A 20,609-nucleotide genomic window follows, 5' to 3' on the forward strand; every position below is an offset into this window, starting at 1 on the left:
TCCTAACGCGCTTTTAGCAGGGGAGAAAAAGGCCGGAGAAAGGCTCGTGCACCCGCTGCAACTCTTGATTTAGCTATTTCGTCTTCGAAAATTGGATCGCAAGCTCAGCGAGAAAGTAGGCAGTCGCACTAGACTGTCTAACTCAGAAGGGGCCCCCCACTTCGTTCCCTGCATAGAGGAAGTAGTATCCGTGCCCGTGCCCGTGCCTAGCGTTTTCTTTTTTGATTCATCTGTTGTGGATCGCTAGAAAGTAGAAGTGGGACCAATCGAACGGCGGTTGTCTGTCGCGTCAGCTAAAAGTTCTTTGTCATTGAATGTCTCGCAAATCGGCACAACGTTGTCATTTCCTTGTCAAATTCGACAGCGATCGTTGTGTGAAAAACTCAATTCGACTTGCACACTCTGACGTTGTGAGTGGTGTGCATTCCCGTGCTAATAGTCGTACTAATGACCTTATGTGATTATTAGTGGACCTTTTAGGAAAGTACTTTTTGTTTGATGACAAAGTCAGGTAAAAACAATTAACTAACATCAATTTATATATTTGTTGATTTGTTTGTAATAACTTAGATGTAATGCTATTTCATTGAAGTCTTCCTCTGGCTACAGTATGTCACCGATGTTAGAAGTAAGAAATCACGTGATGACATTTTAGTATTGTCACCAAATTTTTTCTGTGCTGCAGAGGCCTTGGTCCAGATCAAACGTCGAGGAAGGAAGGTAAAAACCTCACAAACAATTGACAAGACGTACCGGTATTGGAACGGGAAGTCCGACTTAGTCGACAACTTGTGACACTCCATTTCAACGGTTGTTCAAATGCCAGTGAGAAGGGTTAGTACTCTACATACAGTAGATAGTTTCTCCTTAGCCTGATTGTGTCTTTACTGAACAGCGTTCTACGAGAGTAATAACGTGGGCTAATGCTTGCTAACAAATGGGGTTTCACTTCGGCTGGCTGCCGGAGATTGTCCTGTCATTCGTAAGCCGATAGGTCACTTTCTTTCTGTCGCCTTAATTTTTTGTATTGTAGGTGCATGTCGAAGCCGGTTTCTAAACCTGAGAACAGATAGAAAAGTCTATTGGGCCTTACTGTGAGTTTCTTTCGCTTTTCCACAGCGAATTCGTTGTTTTCGACTTTGTAATGTCAAAGCAGAGGCAAACATGTCGCCTTGCCTTGAGCTTCACATGGCTGCGTAAACGGACTGGGACTGCGGCTTGACTGCAGAAGACATAGGTACGTACAGAATATGCCGCCGTTTTAAAGAGAAGAAAGAACTTTACTGTCGTTACCTTATATACTACTTTTAATCGAAATCGACGGGACATTTGCTACACTGATGCATGGAGCGCGTGCGCGCATAAACACACTAAATTAAAGACGCAAGCAGCCTGCAAGCCGGCGCAAATCGAACAGCTGTTGATTTTAGGAGTCGTCGCTATATAATCACAGAACGAGTTTTGCTTTTGCGCTGTTCTAAATGGCGAGTTGCTGTTGGCAGTTTTGCCTGAAGCGGAAACGGAAATCCGATGCAACATCGTCCATTCGTTCTGCAATTCAACGATTGACGACAATATTAGAAAATAGAAAAGTTATTGAACTAGATTGCTTTCTCTCTAAGGAAGACGGATTTCGACGTGAACAGGTACAGTGCGAAGAATCGTTTCATAAAATAATGAGTTGCTGCACATTATTGTCTCATTGCTATAATAGTTGGACCCCAACTTGTCAGTCATTCACTACGTGGCAGGAAGACAATTCAATTCGGAAAAGGAAGTCAAGGAGTGGCTTGGCTATCTGGCTGTGAATAGAGATGAAAGCATTAATAAACCGGCAGGGGTAACTAATACGATTTGGATTGATAGAGTAATTGGTGCTTGAGTGAATTTATGCAGCGACAGGAAGTCCGTCCACTTCATTGCGCTTGCAAGTGGGGAGATGCTCTTGGGGTTAGATGGCTCGTCCGTCACGGTGCAAATGTCAACGTGCAAGACAGAGTAGGATTTGATTTCAAATGATTACATTAATTAAACGACTCTTGTTTAGAATGGACTTACGCCATATTCTTTGGCCTGTTCAAGTTCTGTTGAGAGGAATTTGAAAATGACTATTCTGGAAGAACATGGCTGCACTTTGATGCCAATTGACATTGTAACATAATTGATGTCGAAGTGTGACTTTAAACTTATTACGTTATACAGGTTTTGGCTGGTTCAGCCCAATTTTCTTCATATGCAGATGCTGACAGGGTTTTTGATCATCTTGTAAATGAAAAGGGATTGAGAGTCAACGCTGTAGACGAGGTATCTATACTTTTTTGTTACATGCGCAACAAGTATCTCTCTCTTAATTAAATGTAGAAAGAAAACACTCCTCTGCATCTTGCCTGCTTGGTTGGGAGCATTTTTGGGGTAAAATGGCTTGTGGAACACAGCTCTCCGTTTAATATCTGCAACTGGGTTAGAATTTTCACTTTTGAAATAGTTTCTTTTTCATTGCAACTTTAGAACGGCACAACGCCTTTTATGGCGGCTTGCAAAAGTTCCAAAAATCGTTTAGCAAAAGTTCGCTACTTAAATGCAAAAGGAGCCGACTGCCAATCAAAAGATCGCACGGTGAGATTTATTTTTTTCAGGCATGTCGACGTTTCTTTTTTTCAGAAAGGAAGAACAGCTTTGTTTTATGCCATCTTTGACTCAAAATGTGGCGACGTGGAAGAAGTTCTGCAATACCTTGTTGATGAGAAAAACTTGGACATCAACGCTGTTGATGAGGTTGCATTCTCGCAATGTAGCAGGCTTTAGCTTGGCGACTTCTAATTTTAGGACGGAATGACACCCTTATTGGCCGCGTGTGATATTTGTCCTTCTTTCGTGGTCATTCAGCAACTAATTGCATTGGGAGCAGACGTTTCTGTTAGAGATCAGGCTAGTCAGATTCTTACTGCTCACTTTTCCTTATTCCAATCCCTACAGAGGGGACAGAATGCGTTGCATCTTGCTGCAAAGACGACCAATGAAATGAAAATTATTGATCTGTTGATAAAGAATGGAGTCGACGTTACGTGCAGCGACGAGGTGAAGTTATCTCACTCCAGAATACAAAAGTTTAATAAGAAAATCAGGATGGAAGCGTGCCTTATCAGTTGGCAATTGATGACGAAATCAAAGCTTTTCTCTTGCAGCATTACGTACGCCATCGTTTGGATTACCTCTGTAAGTAATTTGTGTAATCTTTCTAGAACGCCATTGAATCAAATTTGGCCTTACTACCTAATCAAGTAGCTCCGGACTAAATCGAAAGGTGAAGTTGTTTTTTAGTGAACTACGTTTGTACTGTCCCACGTCATTGGTTATCTTTTGGTATCATGCACGCTCACTAGAAGCCACAGCACTCGGTAAGCGAACTGCATAATGTCATGTCCTGGTCGATCAGACAGCGATGGCAATGGTCCACAGAACACAAATATGATTTTAGCTTGAAATTCACAATACCGTGTCCCCCCCCCCCCCCCCCCCCCCGGCGCCTGTGATCTCAAATAGTTTCCACCGACACTCATAGTATTTCATTGATCAGACAGATATGCATGCACACACCACAGAGGAAAAAACGAACGACAGACGGACGTCAGCATGCATGCAAGTGATTCTTGAGTCCCTCACTTGATAAAGACGTTAGCAGTGGTATAGATGACCTTGTCGCCGTTATCGGCCCAGCAGCCGGCGCCGTTGCCGCTAACGACCGTAGCCTCTCCGGGAACGCACGAGTAGCCGTCGGCGCCGACGCCGATGTGCGAATCGGTCGTCCAACAATCGAACTCGTTGTTGGAAACGATTCCGATGCGAACGCGATGGTTACTCGGCGAATTGGGATTCGGATTCACATTGAATCCTTCCTAGAAAAATTAATCAATAGATTTGAAATTTTGACTTCTTAATTAATTAATTAAACCTGATTGCATTGCGTTTGCAATGACGACTCGGGCACGAGATTTTTCCACGCCTTTCGTCCCTGCGCAATCCATTTGTACTTGTTGTCGGCGATGACGTCAAAAAGACTGCTCGCGTGGAACGGAATCGTTATCTGTCGTATCGTTCCATTGTCGGTCTTCATGACGATCATGACCTCTTTGATTGGCATCGTCCAATAGCTAGGTAGAAGGACTTCCTTATCGGGATCGAGTCCGGGGTTCTTTAGTTCGGTTTTCGACGTCCAGAGTTTGCTATTGTAATTGAACGTGTCATTCCAACCCATGACATTCATAACAAGGGTGTAACCCTCATAGCAATAACTCTAAATTGAGAAAAACACGTCACGAAACCGAGCTGTATATAAGTTCTCGTTTACTTTGAAGACTGGGGTACTTGGTTTTGGTTTGAGATAAAAAATGCCGTCGTCGGTTCTACCGGCGTCGTATAGCGATTGACACGACGTTGCCGGGTTCCTTTCGGAACCGTATTCCGGCTTCGCACCGCTCCAAGATCCTTTGGTGCAATATTCCACGTCGTCGATTGCCGCGTTGTACCTAACGTATCCTACGGTCCGAGGCTATTAGCAAACAGCGCGAAAAATGTTTTTCTTTGATTTACCTTCAAATTGAGCGGTGCAGGAAGCTGTAGCAAGGGGCAGGGCTAAAGATAAAGAATTCATGTTTAATTATGAGATTCTCGACGAGGCTAAACTGACCTGGAGGACAGGTGCATTGGGTCGGTGACTCGGCTACCGGTTCTGAAACCAAATTGCATCAGTCCTAGTCTCACCTTCAATTTCCCATTTCGCGCATTTGCTAATTACTGATCGACACCAGTAAGCGGAACAGTTCGCGCTTTTCGGTCTCGAACGCGTTAATTAGCTAAATGGTACAGTACTTTCGTAGAGTGGTTTGGTAGATGATTCTTTCGTTGGAGCAGCCAGAATAGTATCCGTTGCTGAAGCGAAGGATCTTCTCTGAGAATTCGTAGATTATTGATCGACTTACATTCCGTATTCAATCTCTTCAGTTCGTTTTCCAATTCGGCTTCAATTTCTTCCTCTGACGTCTCGAGCAAGCGACCCTATAGACTCCGGTATTTAGTAGCGTTCTCGGTTGTTTGTGCGCGTACTTCATCGTTTTGGCCCAGTGCGCTTGCAGCAAGAAGCGCGAGGAGAGCAATCCCTTCATACACCAATAAAACTAGACCGCCGTTTCCTTGAAAAAACCCTACCGATTTGCATAGTAATAGAGACTGTGAGCGACTGAGTGAGCGCTTCTCTCTCGAATGACAATAGACTAGCAAACGCGTCGGTAAAATGCCCTTGTTGGATGTGTCCTATCACCTCGATAGGTGTGCTTAAAATTCGACTATAAAAATGTGGCACGTGCGCTGACGTCCGCGGGGGATAAAATAACCGATCACGTGCTGATCGAATCAAATGAATGAGTACAAGACATTAGTAGAAACAGTATCCTCTTGCGTACGTACTGTAGACGCAGTACGCCCACCGCGCGAACGGCCACACGATGGGAACGGGCGCATCGCGCAACGCCGCCGAGAAGCGAATCTACGTGGAATGGCAGGGAAGCGTCCAAGCCGTAAGCAACACAAGAAAGTCACGCCTCTCAACAGAAAATAAACGCAACGTTACGCGCTCGTTACTCGAGTAGGTCGTCTTTTCGGCGAGCTGTGCGACGCGCGACTTCAAGGACCTGCTGGGCGCCGTTGCCAAAGTCAATCGGTACGAACGCAGCGCGAGAATCCCCGTTTTCCACGCGTTTCTTCCCTAACGCGATCGCTTGCGTTCTTTAGATGGTCGTCGATCAGTTTGGCGTCGCGCAATGGTGATCTCGTCGTCGTTTCGCCGTCGCTGCCTGCGAATTCTCAAAGGCAAGATGGCAACTGTTGTCTTTCCTTTCTAATTAGCATCCGCTCGCATCCTAGCAATCCGTACGTTCTCACGATAACGACGGACGATTCCGGTACGCAACGACGCTCTCGAACGAGCTCGAATGATCGTTTTCTTATCGTTCAGGAGACCGCGAAATGTTCAAGGACGTTTTGGATCGCGTCGCGGCAGAATTTTCTCGGTACAGTGCGAAAGATTAGTGCGAGGCGAGAGTCATTCAGTGGTTTCCCCCCGTACTACGCACTAGGGCGTTTGAAGTGGCCGAATTGAAAGAGGATTTGAAGAGACGAATGACTGATTTGGAACAGAGAGCCTCAGGCGAGAGAAAAGCTCTTTTTTCAATTAAATAATTAATCTAATAAAAAATTTTTATTACAGTTGTCGGTCTCAAAGCAGTTGAAATCGACAAATGCAAAGCGGACTTGGCCGAACTTCGCGAGGAAATGAGACGAGGGTACGTTTGTTATTTTTAATTAATTATCAATTTATTTATTTTTGATGATGGTCCGTAGTTCTATCTCGTCTCCACGCTGCTACAATTGCCTTCACAGTTCGGAGTCGCGATCGTTTCTTCCCTTGAAACGCGAAGTGCCTTCTTATCCAAAGGTAGTCACAACCTTCAGGTAAACTCGATTACTGATTTTTTTTCTTTTTAGTACACACTGTCAGAGGAAACGCGAGAATATCTCAAGAAGCCGACGTTTGATATTTGGCACTGGGAAGCGAATGAGGTCAATTGAACTTGGGGTAAAATATTTTTATTTCTGATTGTTTATTCTTCTTATAGATGCTGTGTCTATTGGAGCATATGTACCATGAGCTGGGCCTTGTGAACGAATTCTCCATGAATCCCATTGTTTTGAAACGCTGGCTGGTAAGGAAAGGGGGAATAGGGAAGAATGCCTGTATCTCTGTTTTCTAGCTGTGTGTTCAAGAAAACTACAGGAACAATCCCTTTCACAATTTTCGTCATTGCTTCTGCGTCACTCAAATGGCGAGGAGATTATGTATCTTTGGAAAATTTTTATTGATTTCTTTTTAGATGTATGGAATGATTCATCTGTGCAATCTTCAAGATTTTATGAGTCGCGTCGACCTTGGAATTCTTCTCACCGCCTGCATATGCCACGACGTTGATCATCCTGGCTACAACAACGCGTAATAGATACATAAATGATAAAAATTAAAATTGTATATTTTGCTGTCAGTTATCAAGTCAATGCCCGGACGGAGTTGGCGATTCGCTACAACGATATGTCACCTCTGGAGAATCATCACTGTGCCGTCGCCTTTCAAATATTGGGCAATCCAGAATGCAACATATTTGCAAATGTTGACAAGGCAACGTTCATGAAAGTCCGCTCTGTGAGTACCACCAAAACCAAAGGAATTCTTATATACTTATTATTGATTTCTATGTAGGGAATGATTAAACTCATTCTTGGCACTGATATGGCTCATCACAGCGAAATTCTTGGCCGCTTCAAGGATCGAACGGCGTCATTTTCATTTGATAACGAGGAGGATATGGAAGTGGTACGTAAAACTCGTTCTCAATAAATAAATAAATACGTATAGATTATGTTTTTGCTTGAAAAAAGCTTAAAATGATGCTGGTGAAGTGCTGCGACATTTCGAACGAAGTCAGACCGACGGAAGTGTCCGAGCCGTGGGTCGACTGTCTCCTGGAAGAGTATTTTAATCAGGCAAGATTATTGCTATCAGTATTTTTATTTTTTTAAAGTATCTTTACTAGGGAGACCGAGAGAAACGCGAAGGCCTTCCAGTCGCTCCTCTCATGGATCGCGACAAGATGACAAAGCCGTCGGCTCAAATTGGCTTCATCAAATACGTTCTCATACCCCTTTTTCAGACCGTTTCCAAGGTAAGGCGTATATATGGAGACCATATGCTTTTGAGATGATTTCTTTTAGCTCTTTCCTCAATTGGAAGACACGATGATTACGCAACTGCGTGCCGCTCAGCAGCACTACGCCGGCCTCCAGGAAATCGAAGACATATTGAAGGAGGACGACAAGAAACAGGTACTGTAAAAATGTATCTTTTTTTATTTAGCATGGTTGAATTTTCTCTTATAGGAAAAGATCAAAGAGAAGCTGAGATCTCTTTCCAAGAATTCTTCTACGACTCAGCTCGCGTCTCCTGTTACTACTACTACGACTGTATTGTAGTTTGTTTATACGCTTTTTCCCGGTTTGTGGTAGCTTTAATCCGTTTATATTTATCTAGGCTAATGTCAATTTCGCGCTGTAAAACCGACACGCCTCCACCATGCCATCCACACGTGCTCTTCCCGATACGGGACGTCGATATCCTTTCCTCGTCCCCACGATTCCCAGTCAAAAAGCCGCAAGTTTCGTCTCCCAGGCTCGCTCCCCCAATCGAAACGCAACCCGAATCCACTTGCATCCAATGGCATCGGCAACGCCCGCGCCTATCGACACCGACTCGGAACTCGCGCCTCCCTCTCCGACCGTCCTCGCCGTCGATTCGCCGCCAACCGACCCCAAGCAAGTCGACGTCGCAACGCAGGCGCGTCTCGAAGCGCTCCTCGAAGCGGCGGGCGTCGTCTCGTCGACCGAGGAGGCGCGACGCGCTCTCGCCGACCCCGAGATCCTTCGACGCCTCACGAACAGCGTCTCGTCGGCGCTCGACGAAGCGGCGGCCGCCCTATCGCGCATACGCACGGAAAACGAGCAAGCGGAGCCGCGCCACGCCGCCGCCGCCGAAGAGGGTTCGGGGCCCCCCGGCGGCGCGGACGATTCGACGGCGGCGGCGCCGCGACGCAATTCGCTCGCCGATCTCTACGCTTCGGGCGACGTCGGCGCGCTGAGTCGACTTTTGACGGACGGCAAGGGGCTCCACGATCTTTCGATCGAGGAGAGCGATTCCCTACTGAGTCTCGCCTGTTCGGCCGGCTATTTCGAGTTGGCGCAAGTGCTTCTCGCCATGCGATCGGGAGGAAACGACGAAGGTGCGAGAACAACAGAAAACCCCTCTATTCATTCTATTCTTACGGCACGCCGTAATCTTTTTTTTTTTTTTTTAACAAAAGGTTTTTTGAAGTGCGATTCGACGGCGCTGATGGAAGCGGCGAGCGCCGGTCACGTGGACATCGTGAAACTGCTGAAGGAACACGGAGCGGACGTGAACGCCCAATCGGAGGCGGGCAACACGGCGTTGACGTACGCCGCGTGCGGCGGCTTCGAAGACGTCGTCGAGGTGACGGAAATTCACATACGGGACTTTGAGAAAATATCTTAATTTAATTAATTTTTTTCCCCTCTTAGGTTCTCTTGGATGCCGGTGCGAAGATCGAGGAGCAGAACGAGAGCGGTCACACGCCGCTGATGGAGGCGGCGAGCGCCGGTCACGTGGGCGTGGCTAAGTTGCTGATCGAGCACGGGGCCAAGGTGAATACGCCGTCGAACGAGTTCAAGGAGACGGCGCTGACGCTCGCTGCCTATAAGGGTGAGAGTGTCGCAGGAGATAAATAATTTGATTTTATTGATTCTTTTTGTACCATAGGGCATGCTGACATGGTGAAGTTTCTCTTGGAGAACGGCGCCGATAAGGAACACAAGACCGACGAGATGCACAACGCGCTGATGGAAGCGTGCATGGTGAATATTAATAAATGATCATATTAATAATTAATCGTGTTTTGTCTTCTCTCCCAAAGGATGGCCACGTGGAAGTGGCGACGATTTTGCTCAATCACGGTGCCCAAGTAAGAGCTATAATATCAGACTCCTTTCATTGATCTATTGATTTATTGATTTTTATAGATCAATATGCCGGTGGACGGCTTCGAAGCTCCACTCACTTTGGCCGCGTGCGGCGGTCACACGGACTTGGCTCGCTTGCTCATCGACTGCGGCGCCAATTTGGAAGAACTCAACGACGAAGGGTGAGTTAATTCATTAATTAATAATTAATCGTAAGATCTGATTTTATTTATTTGCTTAGTTACACGCCTTTGATGGAGGCTGCGCGTGAAGGAAATGACGTCATGTGCCTGCTGGTGGAAAGCGGTATAAGCTTCCTCTCGCTCGCTCTAAAAACATAGGGGTCACCACGCAAGGCAGGAAGGAACTCTCGGATCTATTTTTAGGTGCCAACGTGAACGCAATCACGGAGGAGACCCAAGAGACGCCGCTGAGTCTAGCGTGCTGTGGAGGCGTCGTAGAAGTGGCAACCTATCTACTGGACCACGGTAAGAAAAGAAGATAAATGAATCAATAATAATTTAATGTCTTAGGTGCTGATATTGAGCTTGGCGCTTCGACTCCGATTATGGAGGCGGCTCAAGAGGGGCACTACGATCTCGTCAAGGTTCTCTTGGAGCGTGGAGCCAAGGCGAATGCCGTCTCCTCCAATGGGGATTCGGCACTCGTTCTCTGCTGTAGCAACGGACACACGGACGTCGCCGAACTTCTTCTCAACGCTGGAGCCGACTTGGTGCGGGGAAATTATTAATTGCGTAGGCGTGGTTATTGATTTATTGATTTTTTGCGTATAGGAACACAAGGCGGAGGGTGGAAGAACGCCGCTGATGAAAGCGGCGCGAGCCGGACACCTATCGACGACTCAGTTCCTCATATCAAGAGGCTAGATTAAAATTATTTATTAATATTATTAGTTTTTTATTTTATTATTTGTTTTTTCTCTAGGGGCGGTCGTGAATCGCAAGACGGCAAATAACGATCACACGGTTCTTTCTCTCGCCTGCGCCGGCGGTCATCTTCCCATCGTGGAGCTGCTTCTCGCGCGCGGCGCCGATCCAACTCACATCCTCAAGGTAAATAAGCCATTGTGTTCTGCCCACGTGGTTCGGGGGCCGATCCTCGCTTTTGTTTTGATTGACCCGCACTATTTGACGGCCTCGCGGTCACTCACTAGTATTTCTGTAGTGTCTTTGTATTGGGCGGTATTCTCCATACATGTGTACACTGCGTAGTGTACAAGGCCTTTGCTTTCCTATTTTATCCTGTAGCTATTAACTGTTCTCCCGTCCTTTATCTGTAAACGGTTATTGCTGCTTATAACAGCACTTATCTAAAATGGCAAGGACGTGCCTCCTAAAATTTTCTGGGGCCTATAGAAAACCTCAACCCCCCCCCCCCCCCCCCCCCCCCCCCCACACTCAAAAATTCTGAGCAGAACTCCGACTGTCTATAAGTATTACTAATCTTATCGATCGATCTAGGATTCTTCTACTATGCTGATCGAAGCGTCGAAGGGAGGTCACGTGGATGTAGCGGCTCTCCTTCTCAATCACGGAAGCGGTCACGCGGCACCGCCGCCTCCCGCCGCCGCCGCCACCCCGTCCGTCAAATCCAAAATGCAGACGGCAAAATCCGCTCAACTGACAGCAAAAATCAAAAAATCTCAAAAAGCGCCCGTCATTGTCGTCGACGATCATCCGGGACCACCCAAACCGTCTCCCGTCGCGCCGCCGTCGTCATCAGCGACGTCGTCCATCGACGCGGCGACGTTTCCATCGTTCGCGTCGATTCCGCCGACGGCGCTCTACACCGGCATGGGCTTGACGGAAACGGACGCGATTGCCATGGCGACGGAGTTGAATCGTCGTTTCATTCCGCCGCCGCCGACGCGCTCGCCGCCGCGTCTTTCCGTCGACGAAATCGAGGAGCGAATCAGTCCCGAAGGACAGGAGAAGCCGAGAATCGCGTCGGCGTCGGCGGGAGCTGTGACGTCATCGTCAACGACGACGACGTCGACGTCTTCGTCGATTATCAATTCTCTCGCGTTGGAATCGGGCGCCGAGACGTTGCAACAATTCGCGTTGATGGCGAAGAAGTTTGCGGCGGCGGAGACGGCGACGGCGGCGACGACGTCCGGCGACGACGCTCCCGGACACGGGTTCAATTTCACGTTCAACGGTGCGGAGGGGGCAGGCGCGGGGCAGGTAGATTCGTTGGAATTTGCTACTCCCGATCTTCCTTCAGAGGCGACGGCCGCGGCGTTGGGATTGAGCGGAAAGGGCGCGGGATTCCAACCGGCGGGAGTGCTCGCCGGCGCGGAAGAAGCGCAATACGGTGAGGATAGAAATTCAAATTATTTATTTAATTATTTATTTTTTTATTATTAGATCTTGGTACGTTCAAGCCGTCGTTCTGCACTCACGATCATCGTCATCATCATCATCATCATCATCATCACCATCATCATGATTCTCCTCAGCCTCAGCCTCAGCCGCAGGTGGAACAGCAGCCGCCTTCTTCCTATGAGCGCTACATGGATACCGTGGACTATCCCGGGCTGCGACGTCAACCGGCGCTTCCCGCTGGTCCGCCGATCGATATCGACATGCAAACGGAGAGCAATCACGATACGGCGTTGACTCTGGCGTGCGCTGGGGGTCACGACGATCTGGTGGAGCTTCTGTTGAGAAAAGGCGCCGATTTAGAACACAGAGACAAAAAGGGTGCGAATCAAACTATACATAGATAAATATTCAAAATAATGATTTCCTTTAGGGTATACTCCATTGATTTTGGCCGCTACGGCTGGTCATTCGACGACGGTTGATATTCTGCTTCAACACGGGGCCGTTATAGAGGCGCAGTCCGATCGAACGAAGGACACCGCTCTTTCGTTGGCTTGCTCAGGCGGACGGTTAGAGGTAAGGTGCACTTTATATAGCTCAGTAATTGATTAATTTTTTGTTTTGAGGTTGTTGATATTCTGTTGGCTCACAATGCTGACTACGAGCATCGCAACGTGTCCGACTACACGCCGTTGAGTCTCGCCGCGTCCGGCGGATTCGTGAACACGATCAAGACCCTATTGGCTCACGGTGCGGAAATCAACTCAAGGTCAGAAACGAAACGCAGTCTCATGTACATTAGATAGTCGATAGAGACGATTCCTTGAGCGCTGAAGTAGTATAGACTCTTCATACGCAGTGTACATGTATGGCAGACTATTAAGATAGCTATGCATTAGAAATTGTCTTGGAAAAATTTTTTAAATGGTCTTGGGACAATTTTTAGAATTGTCTTGGAAGTATTTTTAGAATTGTCTTGGGACAATTTTTAAAATTGTCTTGGGACAATTTTAGAGACGGTTCCTTGAGCTGACGCGTACAAGACTCTTTCTTCATGCGCAGTGTAGGTAGCTACACTGCGCATGAATTAGACGATAGAGACGATTCCCTTAGGCTGACCCTATATGAAGAAAGAGTCCGACTGTCACCCAGCTCAAAGAATCACGTGTTATAAATATGCACAGTCAATGCATTAGACATAATTCCTTGAGCACTGAAGTAGTTCCTAGTACTCTTCATACATATATTTCTGTGTCCTTCTCTACTCACATTCATATACATCTGAACCCCATATTATATACACCTGTTTTCCCATTAGAACGGGCAGCAAATTGGGCATCTCGCCTCTCATGCTCGCCGCCATGAACGGCCACACGGCCGCCGTCAAACTCCTCCTCGATCGCGGCAGCGACATCAACGCTCAAATCGAGACGAATCGCAACACGGCGCTGACGCTCGCCTGCTTCCAGGGTCGCCACGAAGTCGTCCAGCTCCTCATCGATCGTCGCGCGAACATCGAACATCGCGCGAAAACGGGCCTGACGCCGCTCATGGAAGCGGCGTCGGGCGGCTACGTCGAAGTCGGACAAATTCTCATACACAGCGGCGCCGACGCCAATGCGTCGCCCGTGCCGTCGTCGAAGGACACGGCGCTGACGATCGCCGCCGACAAGGGCCACGGGAAATTCGTCGAATTGTTGCTCAAGCGAAAGGCGCACTTCGACGTGCGGAATAAGAAGGGCGCGTCGCCGCTCTGGTTGGCGTGCAACGGGGGGCATTATGACGTCGTGCAGGCGCTGGTGAAGGCGGGAGCCGACGTCGATGTCGAGGATAATCGGAAGGTCTCCTGTCTGATGGCGGCGTTTCGAAAGGCGCACGTGAAAGTCGTCAAGTATATGGTGAAGGTCGTTAATCAGTTTCCTAACGATTCGGATCTTTTGAGAGTGATATCGGCGATGCCAGACATGGTAAGAGCTATAATCAGTAATAATTTATTATATAATAAATTAGTATGAATTTAAATTTGAATTACGGTTTGAGGTCATAGTGTTGTGTTGAAGGTTACTGTAGATTAATTAAATATTAAATCAAATTTTAATTTATACTATTAATTTTCTTTTACAATAAATTAGTATGAATTTAAATTTTTTGATTTACAGTTTGAGGTCATAGTGTTGAATGGAAGATTATTAAATAATAAATCAAATTTTAATTTCTACGTAACTATTTATTAATTAATTCTTTTTTCATTTTTAATTAGGAACTTGCTAAGAAGTCAAATCTTTGTCGTGACATCATCGTTACGGCGCGCGATCGGCAGGCGGCCGAGGCGAATCGGCACGCGAATAGTCTCCTTCGCGAGCTCGCCATGGAGCGCATGAAGGAGGAGAATCGCAAGGAGGCGGTGGCGCGTCGTCGCGACAAGCGAAAGCGACAGAAACAGCGACGAAATCAGGAGAAAGAAGAACGCGAGCGCGCTAAAATGACTCAACGTACAGAGCCGGACGGAAGTGAAACAGCGACGACGACGCCACCGGCGGCGGCGGCGGCGACGCCGTTCGCGGGAAAAGTCGAAGTGACGACAATTACGGCGGAAAACGAAGAAGAGGCGGTGACGGCACCGGCGGCGGCGACGGCGGCTCCTACGAAGGCAGTTTCGTCGTCGACGGCACGCGTTTCTAAGAGACAGCAAAGTCAGCGAACCGTGCATGCGTCGTACTCTCACATTAGAGATATATATGCCTTTAGGCAAAGAGTCCAAAGGATCGCGGCGGAATCGACGTTTATCCTCCGGTGCAAATTCCGTCGAGTCTTCGAAACCGGCGGCGTCGGCGGCTACTCCTTCGTCGCCGCCGCAGTCGCACGAGTCGTCGGCGACGGCGAGTCCGCGCGGTAAGGGCGTTCGTCGGCCCGAAGACGGCTGGAAAGAAGTCGTTCGAAAGTATGGGGAGAGTAGTTCGAGCGATTCGTGAATAAATGCGTTCATAGGTCTAAGAGGATGGTTATTCCGGCGTCCGTTGTGAATCGGATTATTGGGCGGGGAGGCGTGACGCTGACGGCGGTTCGCGAAGCGACGGGAGCGCACATCGATTTGGACAAGGCGCGATCGGCGCAAGAGAGAATTGTGACTATAAAGTAAGCAGAGAAACGAACATTAGACTTGCTCCTACAGTATCTTATTTTCTTATAGGGGTTCAACTGACGCTGTACGCGTCGCTAGCAACACGCTGACGTCGCTCATTAGAGAACCGGATCGCGAAGTCTACGATATTCTTCCGAAGCAGCCCGCGCCGCCGCCGCCGCCGCCGGCTCCGTCGAGCGCCGCGACGCGAAGAACTCGAGACCCTGTTCCATCATCATCATCGACAACGACGTCACTTCCTTCCTCCGCCGTCGCCAGCGCTCCAATGCCGCCGCCAGTAACGCCGCTCCATTTTCCTAATGTTTCGTCTCGGCAGCAGCAAACGAAATCTCAGAACGTCGCAGTCAAGTTTCCCGCGAAGACAGCGACGACGACTACGACGACGTCTAAACCGGCGCCTGTAACCGTAACAGTCGCCGCGCCAATGAAACCAAAATTCCAGCCACCCGTCAAAACGTCGAGAAATTTCACCGCTCCATCGCCCGTAGCAACGACGACGACGACAACGACGACGACGGCAGTAGCAGCGACGACGCAAAAGCCACCCATCAAACGGCAACTCTTCTCCACCGCGGCAGCGGCGGCACCACCAACTCGACAACAGCGTGCCGCCGCCGTCGCCGCTGCTTCTGCGCCGTCAAACCGCGCGCAACCGCCGCCGTCGACGCAAAACCGATCGAACGTCTCCGTCACGACACAAGTCGTGCCGTCGCCCGTCGCCACTCCGGCGTGGACGCCGAACCGGAATGTGTGGAATACAGGCGGAAGTCAGAAAACCGTTACTATAACCGAAGCGAAACCGAGTGCCGTTTCCGTGGCGACGACTATGACGTCATTCACACCGTTGTCTCATTTCGAGCCGCTAATTCCCGCCGCTTCGACGTCCGGTTCGTCGTCGAAAGCTCCGTCGCCTTTGCAATCGCCGTCTGCCGTCACGACGACGACGACGACGACGGCAGCGTCGCCTGTCGGCGCTTCGCCGTCGTCGAATCAGAGCAAGTCGCCGGTGCCGATTCCGGGACCGAAGACGTCGCAGAAACCGATCGGCGGCGAGCGTGCGCGCGAATCGCCTTCGCCGTCGTCGGGTGCGACGGAAGAGAAAGCCGTTTTGCCGATCGGGACGGAGCGGCAGCAGCAGCAGCAAATCATGGAGCCCGTCGCTATGCCGAACGTTTCCGGTTCTGCGGTGATGAGTCGAGGTGGTGTGACCATGGCGGCGCCGACGACGACGGCGATAAAAGCTCCGAAACCGATTGGGACGGAGAGAAGAACGGCGCGGCGTTCGGAACGAGCCGAACCCGTTCCAACGGCGATAGTGACTCCAGATTCAGGTACTCCTAGAGAGGAGATGGAAGAGTGTTTGGATGTTGATTTTTTTTCTATTAGGTCGTCCGTCTCACACGTTTAATCCTCCGTGGGGCATTCCGACTTTCAGACCAGGTCAGCACAGTACGGAGTCAGAGTATCACGGTAAAATTACAATACCTTTTTATTTATTAATCATACGTATGATACATCCCTTGGTGATTATTTTATTAATTTTTTCTTCTTTTAGATGCTCCTGTCAGTTGGTCGTTGAGCGGTGTTCCGGTTCCTTCGCAGATGGCGGCAGCGGCAGCAGCGTCTCTTCCGGCACCGCCGCCTCCTCCGCCGCCCGTTTCGCATCCGCATCACGGGCGCATGCCTCATTACGGCGGACTCAATTCGCTTGCCACACTGCTGGACAAACTCTCCCTGACCAAACACCTAGATCTATTTCAGGTACAAGACTCAATCTTCACCGCGACTCTCAATTCACGTCCTTCTCTTTTTCTCTAGCAAAATGAAATCGACTTGGACGCTCTCATGCTCATGTCAGAAAAGGATTACGCAGAAATCGGCCTACCAAAGGTATTATTCCCTCAAAATGTATATATCCTAATACTAATTATCTATTGTTTTCAAGGGACCTCGTATCAAACTTCTCAATGCGACGCGACGCCGCGTCGACGACACGGGCAGCGGCAGCGGCGAACCATTTACGTCGCCTCTGACGTCACCGTCTCCAGTCACCTCAACGCCCGTCGCCTTTGCTCCGTACGCGTCGTCGGGATCCGGAGAACTGGGCGGCGGCGTGACGACGACGCAGAGCTCGGCGACGGCGACGCAGGCGACAGGACAAAGATGGGACAGTGGATCGTCATCGTCTGGAAGTGGTGGCGGCGGCGGCGGAATGCGCAGTAATGCGGCGGCACAGACGTCGACGTCGTCATCTCAGCGACAGCAGGGGTCTGCTTCGACGAGGAATACTTCAAAGGTGAGACTACAAGCAGATATTTATTAATCGACTTTTAGTTATTCATTGATTTTTTTTCTGTTTTTTAGGGAGAGTGGAAAGGATGGAATCAAGCTGTGTAGAGAGCTTGGCGGTTGTTCTTCTTTGCAGTTAGCTAGTTCGTTCGTGTGTTCCTTCATTCGTTTCTTGCATGCCTCGTCGCTATTTATTGCACGTGCAAAGTGAACTCTTTTCTTGCGTCATAAAACTGTAACTGTATCGCGTGATTAAAAGAGACGTTTACAGCACACGCACGCGTTTGAATCATAAGGCAAATTTTATTAGATATACCCGGAAATTAACCGGAAGTAGCTCGGGGACAACAAACGTCCTCCCGGCTCTCTTTCTGATGGAGGGGGCTTTGACCCAAACCCCCGGAGGAGGGACAGTTAACCCGTCTGTCCCAAGGGGTGCCCTTATATCCCAAGGCACAGGGAATGTATGCCTGCTGCCGTCATAAAATCAATAGGCAAGCAGGCATATTTTGTTTTAGGCGTCCTTCTCCAGGGGAGACTACCAATATGAATAGTAGCCTCGTTCGGAGATATACGCCGTGTAGGTGGGCAGTTTTCCAGCTCGGGGCCGCACAACCGCTTCAGCGGTTGATGTAAGCCTACCCAGGAGATGGGACAGTTTAGACGTTATGGCCTCGTTATCCAGGAGGCGTACAAGCAGTTTAGGAGACTGCATCTATGGAATTAAGATGCAAATCCCCGCGGTCCCGCAGATGGACCGACCCGTCGTGCCGAGGACGTTGGGACCGCGGTCTACCTCTTCGTCACTTCTGCTTCTATATCAATGACTGCAAAAAAAATGCCAAATATTAGCTAAAACGAATTGCTTGAGGATAGTTTGATATCGTGAGATTAAAAGAACAAAAAAAGCGCCGCTGCTTCATAAGAAAAAAAATAGGATTTCAAGAGGTGAGTTCAACTTCAACTGAGAAAAACCGTGAGCTACATACAGCTCACGGGTTTTCTTCCAATCGCGAAAAGCCTATCTAAAAATTTCAAATAATATTTATCGTACATGTAATGCGTATCGTTCTAGCCGCTTCGCTGGAACAGATCCGCACTAGCGAACGATTTTACAGCAAAAAAACGGCGCTCGAAATTCGATTCGGGGCGGTTTAGGCACCTTTTCGGCCGAGAAACGCCGTTTTGCGAGATGAATGAGCATTTGGGTCTCTAGCCTCGACAATCCTCAAAGACTTACTTCTGTTCAGTTGCTCTCTGAGCGTCGATGTCTCGCCGCATCTTCTTCTAGAAGCTCGCGTTTCAGTTCCACGATTCGCTGGAGTTTCGTCTGACGTTGCTCTTCGACGATGACCCGCTCTGTAAGCTCTACGACTAAAATACGTAAGGAAATCGTCAGAGCCTAAAGCATGCAGGTCGATTCGGCGCGGCGGGAAGCAAAGGAGACCCCTCGAGTCGATTCAGGCGATTGCCCGCCTCTTATCTTCATTTTCGATCAGCAAAACAACGCGCCACTGCCCTAGCGCCCTCCTTTTGGGGTGCGTTTCACGAGTTGGGACGAAAGCCTATCACGTGACGATTGATCTTTAGCCCCGGACCTACTATATCTATAGGGTCGTGGCCTTCATTATCTAGTAATTCTTTTTGTTTTCTAATTTAGGGCAGTTTCCAAATACATGTATAGAAACGCACTGTACGGTGACCGATTGCTGTACACTAGTAGCCATATATACAGGTATGTCGCAATAGCAGAGAGCAAATTTGATGTGCCGTAACCTTTTCGCGAGCGTTTCTTAGTCAATTAGTCTATCTTAATTAATTACAGTTTCGGAATATAACTGGTCTGGTTTCTTTGCACTCGGCTCGTGTCCAACAGCGATCTCTGTAGATAGTTATTCCCCGGCAGTTAGTGTTCCAGGCTTTTCTAAATACTTGCTCGACGTCAGCAACCGTTGCGTCGCTCGAAAGATTTACTGTTTTTGAAACGGCGGCATCCACGTGTCCCTGCCAGGCTGACTGCATCTCAACGTGCCACTCAGGAGCCACTTCGTGAGCAACGTCGAAATCGGGCTCAATGCTGTACGAAACATTGTGCAGTGGTGCTGTCCCGCCGGTTGGAGCTAAGCTCAAACAGGACACATTCCGTCTTTCTCTGTGGCTGAGAGACGGTGCTCCTTTTTCCTGAGCCAGATATCCTGTGCACAAGTCGGCTTCTTCCCGCATTAGTCTCGCAATCGCTGATCCCAACTCAAGCGCATCTTTGGTATCGTAAGGAATTCCTAGCTTCGTCAGTGCTGTTGCCCATCCCATGACACCAAGGCCAACTCGTCTAAGAGATTTTGTTTTTTGGGCCATTCTCGTCGAAGCAAAAGCGTAGTGATCAATAGCATGATCTAGAAACCGAACTCCAAAATGAACGTCTGATCTCAGTTTTGCTAAATCAAACATGATGTCATAATTAACGTCGAAGATTGAGGAGGACTTTGGGAGAACATAGGCAGCCAAGTTCAGATTTCCAAGTGTGCAGACTTCAAACTTGTGCAGAAATAGCTCGCCGCATGGCGCAGTAGCTCTCAGGCGATCGCTGCAATTCCCTCGAGCGTGAGTTGAATTAATTTTTGTTGGAAACAGGAGCCCGGGATCTCCACAAATCCAGGCTGCTTTGCAGGACAATTTAAACAAAGGGCTAGCAAAAAACTCCTCGTCAACTAATAGTGATAAATTGAAATTTTTAGAGTGTTATTAGTATCGATTTTAGCCGAAACAAACGATTCAGCACAGGGATTGCGCCAGTCGAGAGTACCCATTAGACCAGGAACTCTACCACTTACGTCGGGAGTTGGTTGAGCGGCCGAGGCAGATAGTGTTGCGGCGAGCTCCTCCGGTGATGTGCAATAGTCGTAGTTAGTTCCAATACCCGTTCTTTGTTCAAGCAGTGTTTGTCTCTCCCAAGCCGTTGCATCCAATACGCAGCAGCTTGGCAGGATCATTTTTGTCTTCGGATCAGCGGAAGCTAAAGTTCGTCCAGATGGCACAAATCGCGCAGGTTTTCCGGCTAATCCCAGTATTTCGCTGACGTCGCGTCCGCTGAATTTGTCGATGGCTCCCAATGTTTGAAGGACTCTTTCAATGACATCACGGTAGCTTGTTTCACCGGATTGAAGGTAACGGCGAAGAAAAACCGCTCTACTCATATTGTC

At 48.6% G+C, this 20,609-nt stretch overlaps 6 protein-coding genes and 1 long non-coding RNA gene across 13 annotated transcripts; 3 read left to right on the forward strand and 4 right to left on the reverse strand.

The window, feature by feature from the left end:
* The first annotated feature begins 41 nt into the window (after positions 1–41).
* LOC136194508 (serine/threonine-protein phosphatase 6 regulatory ankyrin repeat subunit B-like) lies at positions 42–3,492 on the forward strand. Of its 5 annotated transcripts, none has more exons than XM_065983686.1 (20): positions 42–115; positions 248–410; positions 469–511; positions 571–628; positions 686–834; positions 896–982; positions 1,034–1,094; positions 1,154–1,237; positions 1,431–1,646; positions 1,715–1,840; positions 1,897–1,998; positions 2,048–2,152; positions 2,203–2,304; positions 2,362–2,460; positions 2,509–2,616; positions 2,662–2,775; positions 2,827–2,928; positions 2,977–3,078; positions 3,126–3,191; positions 3,243–3,492. In XM_065983686.1, the coding sequence occupies exons 9-20, from the start codon at positions 1,482–1,484 to the stop codon at positions 3,294–3,296; spliced, it is 1,245 nt and encodes a 414-aa protein (XP_065839758.1). In that variant the 5' UTR covers positions 42–115; positions 248–410; positions 469–511; positions 571–628; positions 686–834; positions 896–982; positions 1,034–1,094; positions 1,154–1,237; positions 1,431–1,481; the 3' UTR covers positions 3,297–3,492. The 5 variants fall into 5 exon arrangements, with proteins under 5 accessions (XP_065839758.1, XP_065839751.1, XP_065839767.1 ...); XM_065983679.1 differs by having other exon boundaries at positions 1,157–1,237; XM_065983695.1 differs by having other exon boundaries at positions 686–720; positions 782–834; positions 1,034–1,237.
* A 127-nt stretch (positions 3,493–3,619) lies between these two features.
* Positions 3,620–4,288, reverse strand: LOC136194556 (uncharacterized skeletal organic matrix protein 5-like). The gene is made up of 2 exons (XM_065983725.1): positions 3,953–4,288; positions 3,620–3,896 (listed from the first exon to the last, which is right to left on the reverse strand). Exons 1-2 carry the CDS (start codon positions 4,262–4,264, stop codon positions 3,660–3,662), a joined length of 549 nt encoding a protein of 182 aa, XP_065839797.1. The 5' UTR covers positions 4,265–4,288; the 3' UTR covers positions 3,620–3,659.
* Positions 4,289–4,294: 6 nt separating this feature from the next.
* LOC136195414 (uncharacterized) lies at positions 4,295–5,929 on the reverse strand. The gene is made up of 7 exons (XM_065984773.1): positions 5,206–5,929; positions 5,104–5,156; positions 4,980–5,055; positions 4,870–4,929; positions 4,688–4,729; positions 4,591–4,632; positions 4,295–4,536 (listed from the first exon to the last, which is right to left on the reverse strand). The coding sequence occupies exons 1-7, from the start codon at positions 5,213–5,215 to the stop codon at positions 4,295–4,297; spliced, it is 525 nt and encodes a 174-aa protein (XP_065840845.1). The 5' UTR covers positions 5,216–5,929.
* On the forward strand, positions 5,420–8,145 carry LOC136194496 (high affinity cGMP-specific 3',5'-cyclic phosphodiesterase 9A-like). The gene is made up of 18 exons (XM_065983639.1): positions 5,420–5,573; positions 5,646–5,716; positions 5,788–5,865; positions 5,920–5,957; positions 6,011–6,065; positions 6,132–6,202; positions 6,263–6,338; positions 6,397–6,490; positions 6,541–6,615; positions 6,672–6,758; positions 6,807–6,878; positions 6,927–7,042; positions 7,093–7,249; positions 7,307–7,420; positions 7,486–7,590; positions 7,641–7,769; positions 7,819–7,929; positions 7,984–8,145. The coding sequence occupies exons 1-18, from the start codon at positions 5,502–5,504 to the stop codon at positions 8,074–8,076; spliced, it is 1,614 nt and encodes a 537-aa protein (XP_065839711.1). The 5' UTR covers positions 5,420–5,501; the 3' UTR covers positions 8,077–8,145.
* Positions 8,146–8,208: 63 nt separating this feature from the next.
* LOC136194418 (ankyrin repeat domain-containing protein 17-like) lies at positions 8,209–17,682 on the forward strand. 3 transcript variants are annotated; one of them, XM_065983548.1, is made up of 26 exons: positions 8,209–8,879; positions 8,961–9,127; positions 9,196–9,376; positions 9,434–9,528; positions 9,588–9,635; positions 9,694–9,815; positions 9,875–9,939; positions 10,020–10,121; positions 10,167–10,366; positions 10,428–10,515; positions 10,579–10,706; positions 11,115–11,811; positions 11,878–11,967; positions 12,021–12,356; positions 12,409–12,554; positions 12,605–12,747; positions 13,297–13,945; positions 14,239–14,671; positions 14,727–14,919; positions 14,967–15,113; positions 15,169–16,451; positions 16,507–16,590; positions 16,676–16,881; positions 16,939–17,010; positions 17,066–17,416; positions 17,485–17,682. In XM_065983548.1, the coding sequence occupies exons 1-26, from the start codon at positions 8,318–8,320 to the stop codon at positions 17,515–17,517; spliced, it is 6,621 nt and encodes a 2,206-aa protein (XP_065839620.1). In that variant the 5' UTR covers positions 8,209–8,317; the 3' UTR covers positions 17,518–17,682. The 3 variants fall into 3 exon arrangements, with proteins under 3 accessions (XP_065839620.1, XP_065839603.1, XP_065839612.1); XM_065983531.1 differs by having other exon boundaries at positions 11,115–11,967; XM_065983540.1 differs by having other exon boundaries at positions 11,115–11,967; positions 16,507–16,560.
* Positions 17,611–18,960, reverse strand: LOC136194575 (uncharacterized). Its single transcript, XR_010671676.1, has 2 exons — positions 18,650–18,960; positions 17,611–18,236 (listed from the first exon to the last, which is right to left on the reverse strand). It is a non-coding gene; the product is annotated as an uncharacterized lncRNA (long non-coding RNA).
* A 166-nt stretch (positions 18,961–19,126) lies between these two features.
* LOC136194502 (vitamin B12-dependent ribonucleoside-diphosphate reductase-like) lies at positions 19,127–20,603 on the reverse strand. The gene is given in 2 exon segments (XM_065983652.1): positions 19,127–20,141; positions 20,144–20,603. Coding segments are annotated over 2 exon segments (1,377 nt in total). The 3' UTR covers positions 19,127–19,224.
* Between the last annotated feature and the right edge of the window lie 6 nt (positions 20,604–20,609).

This window comes from Oscarella lobularis, chromosome 1 (assembly GCF_947507565.1).
Source record: "Oscarella lobularis chromosome 1, ooOscLobu1.1, whole genome shotgun sequence".
Lineage (NCBI taxonomy): Eukaryota > Metazoa > Porifera > Homoscleromorpha > Homosclerophorida > Oscarellidae > Oscarella > Oscarella lobularis.